Source organism: Homarus americanus, unplaced genomic scaffold (genome assembly GCF_018991925.1).
Source record: "Homarus americanus isolate GMGI-L3 unplaced genomic scaffold, GMGI_Hamer_2.0 scaffold5589, whole genome shotgun sequence".
Taxonomy (NCBI): Eukaryota; Metazoa; Arthropoda; class Malacostraca; order Decapoda; family Nephropidae; genus Homarus; species Homarus americanus.
Window position 1 is genome coordinate 1922554 of NW_024736650.1, and position 12410 is coordinate 1934963.

Below are 12410 nucleotides of genomic sequence, written 5' to 3' on the forward strand. Positions count from 1 at the left end.
GATGGTGGCATGGCCCAGAAAGCCAACGACAGTTCGTACATGGCCGGAAAAATAGGCCATGTCTATGCTACAGGGACAAAGGACGGCCATGAAAACCCATACAGCTGCGAAAGCGACATCTGACTATCGACGAAAAATGCCAAGATTGTACTGCCCATAATGAGTGTGAAGATTCAGGGAAAGGACTCACACCAACGAAATCACATCAGAACTTCAGCTCTCTTGGACTCAGGCAGCGACAGGTCGTATTGCACCAAAGATCTGGCACAGAAACTTAGGGTGAAAGGGACACCTACCCTGGTAACCATGGGTAGACTTGCCCAAGAGATGATACTCGAGTCAGCGGAGGTAGATCTAGAAGTGGTTGGCGCAGGCATGAAACGAGGCAGAACCATACTTATGCCAAAAGTACTCATTATACAAAATTTCCCCACAACGCTGCACAACTCCGTAGCGAACACAAGTGATATCTCAAGGTGGACCCATCTGCGAGATGTGGAATTACCAGAATTGCAGAGCAACAGCATAAAAATTCTGATAGGACAAGATGTGCCACAGGCCCTGGTACCCTTGGAGGTCAGAGCAGGAAGGGATGGAATGCCATTCGCCATAAAAACGCGACTGGGTTGGACAGTGAATGGACCGGTGGGGCACCAAGACGCACAAGGAGTTTGCATGTCAGGATGCCTGATGACCGAAACTGTCGTGAGTCCTGAAACCGGTCTGGAAAGACAAGTTAAACTTTTTTGGGAGCTGGAAAGTGGGGACACAGGAGCTTTGCAGTCAGCAGCTCATTCACTTGAGGACAAAAGAGTGTTGAGGCTATGGTCAGAGACAGGCATCAAAACTAATGGTCATTACCAATTTCCCATGCCGTTCCGTAATGAGAACACGGAACTCTCAAACAACAAGGCCGTGGCGGAGCGTCGACTAGATGGGCTTCGAAGGAGACTATCCAAGGACGCATGGCTGCGACAAGGATAAGTAGAGGAAATAAATAAACTGATTGCTGAAGGATATGCTGAATCAGTGCCTAAGTGCCAGTTGGAGTCAGATACTGTACTGGTCTGGTATCTGCCTCATCACCTGGTGTTGAACCCAAATAAGCCAAACAAAGTACCTACGCATAGTTTTTGACTGTGCAGCCAAACACAAAAGGACATCGCTGAACGGCCAGGTACTACAAGGTCCAGACTTCAACAACAAAATACTTGGAGTCCTGTTTAGTTTTCGCCAAGGAACTACAGCCATCATGGCAGATGTGGAGGCTATGTACCATCAAATCCATGTAGCGCCAGAACATCGAGATGCGTTAAGATTCCTCTGGTGGTAGAATGGGGACCTGAGTAGAGAGCCAGTAACTTACAGGATGAAGGTGCACATCTTTGGTGGGGTGTGGAGCCCTTCATGTGCAACTTATGCTCTCCGGCGCACATTTCACGACCACAGATCCGAGTTTCCCGACATGGTGGCGCAAGCGGAAGTCAACTTCTACGTTGACGACCTGCTCATGTCGCTGGACTCATCAACTGAAGCATCAATGTTAGCGTGTCAGCTTCGAAGACTGTTGGCGTGTGGAGGATATCGGTTAACTAAGTGGGCCAGTAATCACAAAGGAGTGTTGGCTACCATCCCACCGGAGGAGAGGCAAAATGCACTGAAGGAAATTGATCTGAGGTAAGACAAATTGCCAATGGAGCGAGCCCTGGGGGTTAGGTGGCTCCTGGAAGGTGATCAGCTCGCCATCTAGGTGCAATCATACTCAAGGCCAGCGACCAGGAGAGGAGTACTGTACTAAGCCTGGTCAGTTCTATTTATGATCCACTGGGGTTCGTGGCCCCATTCATCATCAGGGCTAAAATATTATTTCAGTGTGAATGCAGGCGTCGATTAGGGTGGGACGAACCTTTGTCGGCTGTTAATCACACGACCCGGAGCACCTGGCTAGGAGAACTGGCCCACCTAGGGAAATTAAGTGTACCCAGATGCCTAAAAACAGCATGTGCTAAAGAAATCATCTCAGCACAGTTGCACACCTTCTGCGATGCTTCGCAGGCTGCTTACGGTGCGGTGACCTATCTGAGAATGGTAGACTCTGGCGGAAGTATCCAGTGCTCTTTCGTGTACGGACGGGCCAAGCTGGCCCCACTCAAGCAACTGACAATACCAAGGCTGGGACTTTGTGCAGCTGTCCTGGCAGTGAACGCTGATCGAACGATTCGCCGAGAAATGACAATGACCATACACGAATCTTATTTTTGGACGGATAGCATGCTAGTCTTGCAGTACATCGCCAATTCGAGCAGACGATTTCAAACGTTTGTAGCCAACAGGATAGCAGTCATACAAGAGCTGTCAAGAACTGACCAGTGGAGACATGTCGGCACATCGCTGAACCCAGCAGATGATGCAACTAGGGGATTACCTGTCCTGGACCTGGTTGCAGGATCTCGGTGGATACGAGGTCCTGACTTTCTCCTCAGTGTTGAAGAATGGTGGCCAAAGGGAAAGGAACTGCCAGCAGTTCTGAACGACTTACTGGAGGTGAAACGAGAAGTACACCAGAGATCTGTAGTTGCTCTGGCAGTGAGCGAGCAGTCAAAGTGGTCCCTCGCTAAACTGTGGCTCAGGTACTCATCATGGTACCGCTTGGTGAAAGGGGTGGCATGGATTAAAAGGTTCATTTGGTGGCTTGGATCCAGTACAAGGACCGCAGACCTGCGCCTCAAACTGAAGAGGCTAAGCACTGAGGAACTACAGTCGGCTGAGCAGACAATTATAAGATTGGTGCAGAAAGAGGCTTATGAGAAAGAAATCCAAACTGTCATAAAGGGTGAGCTGCTGAAGGACAATAAGCTATATAAACTGGAACCTTACTTGGACGAGCGAACGTTGCTCAGATCAAAGGGAAGAATTAAAGGAACCCTTCTTGGGCGAAGTGGTGAGGAGCCAATCTTGCTACCTAGAGACCACCACATCACCGAAATCACAGTGCGGGAGATGCACGAAGAGAGAGCCGGACATGCCGGACAAGAACACATGATGGCGTGCGCAAAGGTATTGGATTCCCCAGGGCAGACGCTTGCTTGATAGAATCATACGACGCTGTGTAGTGTGCCGACGGAACAACTGGAGAAGTCGGCATCAAAGGCAAGCTGACTTACCAATAGATCGTGTCACTCCTGGAAAGGCTCCATTTGCTTACACTGGAACGGACTGTTTTGGTCCATTCATTATCAAGGTAGGGAGGAAACAGGTCAAGCGCTGGGGATGTCTGTTTACATGTCTAACTATTAGGGCTGTTCATCTAGAAGTCTTGGCCTCATTCGACGCAAATGCCTTCCTCAACGCAATAACAAGGTTCTCACGACGCAGAGGTACACCAGAGCGTATTAGGTCGGATAATGGGACAAACATGGTACGGGCAGCCAAAGAGCTCAAACTGGCAGTGAAAAGTTGGGAGCAAGATGACAGACTCAGAGGTGCCTTACTGAAAGCAGATATTGACTGGGTCTTCAATCCACCAGCTGCCCCATACATGGGGGGAGTATGGGAAAGGCAGATTCGCACAGTAAAGAAGGTTCTGCAGGCGATTGTGGGCTCACAAGTTTTAGACGATGAACGTCTGCAAACACTGTTCTGTGAAGTGGAAGCCATAGTTAACGAGAGGCCAATCACCCCGGTTCCAAACACTCCAAATGAACCAAAGGCTCTCACGCCTGCTGATCTTTTGCACTTAAGTCAAAAGGGTAATCTTCCCTTAGGTGGAAGGTCAATAGGCGAATCATACCACAGAAGTGTGGAAGCATGTTCAGTGCCTTGCAAATCAATTTTGTAAGCGCTGGCTGACGGAGTACCTCCCTCAACTCAAAACTCGACAAGTGCATTTCAGACCACGGCGCAACTTTCGCCCTGGTGACCTAATCATTATAGCAGAAGCAAATAGTTCACTCAACAAATGGCACCTTGCTCGAGTGATGGAAGTCAAGGCTGGCGAGGATGGACTTGTACGACAGGCAGTGGTTAAGACGACGACATCCACAATGTTGCGACCTGTGACAAAATTATGCTTGTTGGAGGGAGCAATGGAAAGGGCTGACGGAGTCGGCCACGAGAATGAATTGGGTATCCACACATGAAGACGGTGATGTCCGAACGTCAAAGGACCGAGATGTCCTAAGGAGCTGATAAGTACCACCAGCCTGAGGGCAGCATGGTCACAAGAACGTGACAAAATTAAAGTTGAATACCATCAGCCTGAGGGCAGCATGGTCACAACAACGTGACAAAATTAAAGTTGAATACCACCAGCCTGAGGGCAGCATAGTCACAAGAACGTGACAAAATTAAAGTTGAATACCATCAGCCTGAGGGCAGCATGGTCACAAGAACGTGACAAAATTAAAGTTGAATACCATCAGCCTGAGGGCAGCATGGTCACAAGAACATGACAAAATTAAAGTTGAATACCATCAGCCTGAGGGCAGCAAGGTCACAAGAACGTGACAAAGCATTAAGTATCAAAGGCCTGACATGCTTTTGAGGGTAAACGCTCAACGGAGTGGGTGTTACCGCAAGCAGAAACACATAAACAAACATTATGTTAGGCTGTAAGTCATGTCATGTTTATTGGGTGTGCCTGCCCGTATGCAGTATGTAGAGTACGAAGATGGTGGAGATGAGAGGCCCAGAAGGAGGTTGGAGCGTGTGAAGGGAGTTTGTTTATGTATAATTATAATCACCTGACTCAACCATAGCTGACCAGTCAGGGGGCCAGGCTATAGGGTGGTCATTTTAGTATAGCTACCCATATCTTAGAGTCAATACCTACCCTGGCTTCTCTCTAGACTTTCAACACGTAAGTTTAACTAGTACTTATTGTGTACACAGGTAGACTGTGTCCATTGCATCATTTATCAGTGTGACAATATAAAAATATGGCAAATTGAGTACTCATTGAAAGTGTTAAGATTAGACTAATTACATAGCCATGATTGTTATGTAAATATATATTGGATTAAACATTTATGTAGGAGTGCCTATGTATGACTTACTTGAAATACTAAATGAATTGTATTCAACAGGTTTGACCGAATTATAGTGTTCGCGTACTACGTGAAGAATCTAAATATCCTTTAACCGCCTGACTGGCGGTTACAATGCATAAAATCTACAATCTTATGTTAAACTTACAATTTTTTTTCATAATATTCTTAACCATATTATTGTTTATTAAATAACAAACCATCTCTGTAATATTAGTAATACCATCACCCCTAAATTCTGATAAACAGTTACATTCCATAATGTAATGATATAATGTATGAGACTTTACATAGCCACACAGTTTACAAGGAATGCCATCAGTTCCTTCAATATATTGCCAATAATATTTGTATCCAAAGCGTAGCCTCATCACAAATGTATCATACTTAACCGAAGCCTTACCATAAGTAGAACTTGTAGAATTCAAAACTCGAACATAATGTTTCAAACAACTACTGCCGTTGTTCAAAATTTTCCGAATATTGTCCATTTCCCATTGCTGTCGGATTTTTACCATTACAGATTTTATTATTTTAATACCCAAAATACAATCATATTCTACCATTGCTTTGCCACACCCTTGCTTTGCCAAATCATGAGCAACCTCATTCATATAAATACCACAATGGGATGGAATCCACATAAAACTAACATCATATCTAAGTGATTTTATGTCCTGAATACACTTCTTACATTTTAAAACTAAATCATCATCAAGAGGCACTTTAGAATTTAGAGAAAATAGAGCACTTTGACTGTCAACGAACCCAAAAACTGTCTTTTTCCTCACAAAAGCATTCTTAAGTCCCACATATATAGCATAAAGTTCAGCAGTGGTGCTGGAACTTTTATCCCTAATTCTCTTGGATATTCTTTCTTTAACACTAATACCATATTCAAAAAATTCCCTAATAATAATGCCACATCCGGCCCGATTCCCATTATCTGAACCATCACAGTACATATGAATAACATTTTCCTTATGGTACTCAGATATTTTCTCAAGGAATATTTGCCGTAACTCAAAAGGATTACATTCTCTTTTTTTTAAACTCTAGCTTATCAATTCTCACAGATACTCTCTCCATGAACCAGGGTTTCAAATATACTTTGTTTGGCAAAGGTACACACAAATCTACAATATTATATTCACATAATACCTGAAAAAGTTTTTTAGTATAATAATCATCTTAAAATTACTAGTAATTGCATTAGTAAATTTATCAACAGCAGAATTCAGTTACCCATCACCACTCCTAATAAGCCTTAGAGTAGAAATGACAGTCAGCTCCCCAATTCTGTGTATTATGCTCGGGACATTTAGCTCCATCCTCATAACCTCTATTCTTGTTGTCCTTGGACAACCAAGCACAATCCTCATTGCTTCATTCTGAATAAGCTCTAATGGCCTAAGATCTTTTCCTGGGTAAGAAGCTAGAGCTGGAGCTGAATAAGCAATGATACTCCTAACTGTACTTAAGTACATAGATCTTAAAACTGGTATACCAACACCATTTGCTCTAGTTGACAAAACTTTTTGAGAGGTTTTAGCCTCGCTGTACATATATTTTTGACATAAGTAATTTGATCCTTAACATTATTATTTATGCCCACAAACATTCCCAGATATTTGTAACTGGATACTTTTTGCAATTTTATTCAATTTAGCCAAAATTCTCTTCCATTTACTGCCCTTGACAAAAATTTGGTTTTATTTTCATTGATGACCAGTCCCAAGGAGAGACAAAGATACTGCAGCTGATCAATGACCCTAGACATATCTTCCTCATTCTTACGTTGGATCAGAATGTCATCAGCATAAATGATTACTTGGGACTCGCCCTGGAATTTGTATCTTGCTATTCTGTCCATAAGAATATTAAAAAGCATAGGGCTAAGAACGCCACCTTGTGGGGCACACAACCCTAGACTTTTTTCTTCCGATTCATGACCTTGAAACCAGACACTCGCTTTTCTGTTAGTTAAGTAATCTGTAATCCACATCAATAATTTCCCTTTTATACCTTTACTTACAAGACTTTCTATGATCACTTCCTTATTTGCCTTATCAAAGGCACTTTTAAAGTCTACAAACAGTCTACAGTTGACACTAGCATTACTAAGACATTTAATCACACAAACTGTAGTGCTTTTACCCTTTAAATATCATAACACATTACTAGACAAGAGACCATCAATTTTATACAATAGTCTATTTAATACCATTCGCTCCATCATTTTAGATAGACAAGATGTTAAGGTTATGGGTCTATAATCACTATCACCCTTAGGCACAGGAACAATGAGTGCCATTTTCCATTTCACTGGCATTCTTCCATTTTCATATAACAAATTAAAGAGATCTAGAATTGGGTTGGCCTCCATATTTATAAGATAATTGATAACATCATAAGTTAGGCCATCCCTGCCAGGAGCACTAGACTTCCCTTTCTTTACAGCATTCAGAATTTCATCCTTAATAAAAGAAACACAGGTTTCCTCACTTACAGTACTTTGGATATTCACCAACCTTCGCCTCATAAATCTTGAATTCCTCAAGCAAATCTGAACATTACTTGGGAGACACTCATAATTAGATGCATACGCCCACTTATTCATTAGTTCATTAGCTTTGGCGTTTGGAGTGGGATGAACATTAAATTTCTTCTTGACTCCTCTTACCCTATTCACACCATCCCAAACCTGATTCAAAGATTTTGATTGAGCAATCTCTCTCAAAAAACCACTCCAATACATACTTCTGGCTTTCTGATTTAACTCTGTTGTGCACACCTGCCACTTCAATCAGAGTTTCCCGGGTTTTTTCATTGCTAGGATCTTTACTCCACTTACTATAGCATTTCCTCAGTAACTTATTCCACCCCTTTAAAATCTTATCATTATAATACCTAGGCTTAGGTTTTGTTGTATTTCCATACGGTTTCCTTGGCTTATTCAAAATGGAAGCAATCACTCCTAACAAATCATCATAAAATATGTTTTCATCTTTAATTCCAAGCTTTTTGTACTCTTTATACCAATCGCCGACTTTTGCAACAAATTCACTATGTTGGCCTACTGTTATTGTATACCTTTTTCTATTGTTAACATAAAATTTTTTGTTCAAATGAAGCTTCACTTTAATTGCAAAGTGATCACTCAAAAGCGTATCCACAATATCCAAATTTGCATGAACATCTAACATATTAAAAAGTATTGCATAATCAAGTCTACCCTCTTTAACATGTGTCGGCTCACCAGCTCCAAGGACCCTAGCATCTTCTATAGAGTCTAAGATATTTTTCAGAACCATTCCATTGTGATTTTGAGAACCTCTACTGCCAAGATCGATGTGCCTAGCGTTCAAATCACCAATTAGTAAACAATCATCAGCAAAAATAATGTCCGGCAGATCATCAACTGTCAATGAATCAGCGTGCACATAAGCATTAATAATGAACAGTGTAGCATCTTGAAGCATAATACTAACACACACATACTCGGTACCGTGTATTTTTAGAGCGGAATGAAATGATGCTGGAATATCATCTTTGATACAAGTCGTCAAACCTCTACAATTTCCAGTCAAATCAGCTGGTAATTCAAAACTTAGATAACCTCTTAGTTGCAAAGATATTCCGTTTGTTCCAACCTCTTGCACAGCTATGACATCAATACTACTAGAATGAACATATGCATGAAGATCCATTAACCTATTTTTTTCAAACTATTAACATTCCAGGAAATTAAGCTGACATTATGATCCATTAGAATAAATTTTCCCCCTCATATTCTTCACCGAAATAAGAACATTCTTTTTGACGTCGTCCCTTGGATTTTCAAAATATTCCAAAACAGAGTCAAGAATGTTCGTCAGGTCACCAAGCATTTCCTTGTTTACTACATTCTCTTTAGAAACCGAACCAACTCTATTTCCTAACTGGCTATGATTACTATTTTGCTCTAGATTGCTATCCACAATATTTGATTCCACCTGTACTAAGGTTTCATTTTCTTTTGAACTATCTTTATTAACTAGAGCAACATCACTATATGGCACAAGATTCACCAAGCATTTCTTGATATCCAATACTGCTTGTTTGAGCTCATCAATCTCCTTACGTAGTTCTACTAGAATGTTAGGGGCTGTAAGGTTATTGTCCCCGTTACCTATCTCCTTCTGTGCTGCTTCACTTCGTATTTCCATACGCTTTTCCCACACATTTACAGCACTTGGTGTCCCTACAACATCGCTCCTTACAGCGTCACCTTTATCCTCTTGATTAGTGGACTGAGCTCGTGATTGCATTTGCTGAACTTTCGGTTTTTTAGGACACACCCACAAGCTGGCATTGTTAGCCCCCCCCCCCCCCACAATTACAGCATTTTGGTGTAATTTTCTCCTTTGCCTTAATTTTACCTCCACATACCTTAGATTCATGCTGATGTAGTAATGTACCTTATTCCAAAGGTTGAAGATTTACTTTTAGTTTTGATAAATTGTTCTATGTTTAGTGTGTTGGACATGTCACAAGCATGCCACCAAATTCCTATTGCGATTGAATCTAGTAAGTATCTCACTATCAATACTCGCATTAGACTTTTTGTGTTTGTTATGAGTGTCGGAATAAGAACCAATGAATAAATTACTGGTCGGCATATGAACTTCGACTGATTCGTTGTGTACACACTGAAGCAGTTAAAATTTAGATATTATATTATACTTGAAATGTAGTAACATTAGTTTCAATGTGTTAGATAAAACAAAGTAATGTTTATTGTATTAGTCTCGAATACTAATGAATGAGTGAGCGTTCGATAGCTATTTGTGGATTCGCAACTTGAACATCTTTTGTTATGACGTCATTTCCGCCCACCTCTACCCGCTTAGTTACCTCTCAGAGCCGGGTGGTTTCAGTAGTGGGCTGGCAGTTGTAAGATAAGTATCTCCTCTCCTATTGTATATATCTAGTGGTATACCGTGTTAACCTTGCTCGACTTTTAAGAACACCAAGTATTATATAGTGATTTATATGTGAGACTGTGGGTAGTCACATTTTAGATTTCAACGGTAAATAACTTACTTGTTAATAATTATCCTGACAGTGATTCAGCCGAAAACAGATCCACCAATCACAATCACCTTTACACCTCGGTAAACAACGGTAGAGAGTCAACATAGTGTACAAGAGTATCTGAAAATAGCAGTAACATTTTTGCCTTAGAGAAAGCTTCATCCTCTACTTTGGTCCAAACCCATTGTACACCCTCCTTTTTTTACTTTTACTTTTATCCTCTTCGCCGCTGATCGGCTTGTTAGCCGCTTGGGCGATCGGTCACGACTCTTTTCCTTTATATTCTTCACCAAAAGGTCGGCTCGCTAGCCGCCCGGGCGATCGGTCACGTCTCTGTCACGCACTGTTGGCAAATACTGGGCATGCACCGGCTCCTGAATGTACCTGAACCCGCTCCAGTGTTGGTCAAGTCTTCTCTTGAAAGAGCTCACACTCGGTGCCGTCACAACACTTTCTGGTAGATTGTTCCAAGAGTTTACAACCCTCACTCCGAAAAAGTTTGCCCTCACGGTTTTCCGGACTTGCGGCTTCTTCAATCTTGAGCTGTGACCCCTTGTGGGGCGAGCGTCCGCCAGCTCCAAGTAAGGACACTCAACTGAGTAGTGCCCCCTGAGATGCTTATAAACCTCAACTAGGTCCCCCCTTGCCCGTCTGTAGTATAAGCTAGGCAAGTTCAGGCGCTCCAATCTCGCAGGGTAGCTGAGATGCCGAAGTGCAGGCACCAGCTTGGTGGCCCTCCTTTGAACATTTTCAACCAACTGACAGTCCCTAGCATATCTCGGGGACCAGATGGGGTGACAGTACTCCAGATGGGGAAGCACTTCACTCCTGAAGATCGTCACGAGGGACGGACCGTCTAGATATCTGAACGACCTTCTTATAAGACCCAATAATTTATTTGCCTGATTTACCTTCTTCTCACAATGGCCCGAGAACTTCAGCTCATTGTCAACATACACACCTAGGTCCTTCTCACACACAGTCTCAACTAGTACATTTTCTTCATCCCGTTGGGACATATGGTACGCCTCCTTACCGTTGGTACGCCCCAGGTGCATCCTCTTACACTTCGTGACATTGAATCTCAGCAGCCATTCCTTCGACCATTCCTGGAGCCCACAGAGGTCCTTCTGCAGCTCTTCACAGTCCGCTTGGTTCTTAATTTCCCGAAATAACTTGGCGTCATCGGCAAACATTTGTATGGAGGACCTTTAGCAATGTATTCAGGGGAGCAAGTACAGTGGAGTGATTCTTCAAAAATCTGTAATAAATCATTGTCAGGCCTAGGAAGGATTTTAAGGCCGTTACATCTTTAGGGGGTGGAGCTTGACTTATGGCAAGGAGTTTATCTTCTGTGGGATGAAGGCCCTCACCACCTACTGTATCCTATGATCAAGATAAGTGACAGAATTTTGCTCAAACTTGCATTTGTTCTTATTTAATCTGAAACCTGACTCTTGCAACCTTTGCAGAACTTTACACAATGTAAATAGGTGATCCTTCTTGTCTTTTCCTGCAATGAGGATATCACCTAAGTAACATATAAACTTTGGAATGTCAGAAAGCATATTATACATTATTATCTGAAAAATAACAGGGTCAGAGTGAATACCAAAAGGCAATCTCTTAAACACTGTTACGACCCTTGGCCTCTTAGGGTGTAACAATATCACAAATTCAACTTTGTACTATAGGTCCAGGAATAGACCCCACCAAATCATCACCTCATTACTTGGGGGTATATTAAAATTCATGCAGTGGCTTTAATTAAAAAATATATTAATAAACAAACAATAAAACAAGTATATCCGTATGTACAAAAATAAATTACAAATTAAATCTGAACAAATAAACTACTCAACTGAGTGACAAAATAACGATCAAAGTACTGATTAAACACTTATTTAGCTAGACACTACCCTGAACAATGTGGTTATCCAACACACGTAACTCATAAACAAGTAAGTTATTTACCGTTGAAATCTAAAATGTGACTACCCACAGTCTCACATATAAATCACTATATAATACTTGGCGTTCTTAAAAGTCGAGCAAGGTTAACACGGTATACCACTAGATATATACAATAGGAGAGGAGATACTTATCTTACAACTGCCAGCCCACTACTGAAACCACCCGGCTCTGAGAGGTAACTAAGCGGGTAGAGGTGGGCGGAAATGACGTCATAACAAAAGATGTTCAAGTTGCGAATCCACAAATAGCTATCGAACGCTCACTCATTCATTAGTATTCGAGACTAATACAATAAACATTACTTTGTTTTATCT

The 12410-nt window shown here is 41.9% G+C and overlaps 2 protein-coding genes across 2 annotated transcripts; both read left to right on the plus strand.

Moving 5' to 3' along the window:
* Positions 1–1369: 1369 nt before the first annotated feature.
* Positions 1370–3090, plus strand: LOC121872224. Its single transcript, XM_042374891.1, has 2 exons — positions 1370–1677; positions 1884–3090. Exons 1-2 carry the CDS (start codon positions 1370–1372, stop codon positions 3088–3090), a joined length of 1515 nt encoding a protein of 504 aa, XP_042230825.1.
* A 325-nt stretch (positions 3091–3415) lies between these two features.
* On the plus strand, positions 3416–3838 carry LOC121872225. Its single transcript, XM_042374892.1, has one exon. It carries the CDS (start codon positions 3416–3418, stop codon positions 3836–3838), a length of 423 nt encoding a protein of 140 aa, XP_042230826.1.
* The last annotated feature ends 8572 nt before the right edge of the window (positions 3839–12410 follow it).

Bases quoted from the DNA above. Each gene is read 5' to 3' on its own strand.
- LOC121872224 (XM_042374891.1), top strand. From the start codon at position 1,370: ATGAAGGTGCACATCTTTGGTGGGGTGTGGAGCCCTTCATGTGCAACT. The intron at 1,678-1,883 runs GTAAGACAAATT...GTGTGAATGCAG, and splicing joins CTGAAGGAAATTGATCTGAG to GCGTCGATTAGGGTGGGACG.
- LOC121872225 (XM_042374892.1), top strand. From the start codon at position 3,416: ATGGTACGGGCAGCCAAAGAGCTCAAACTGGCAGTGAAAAGTTGGGAG.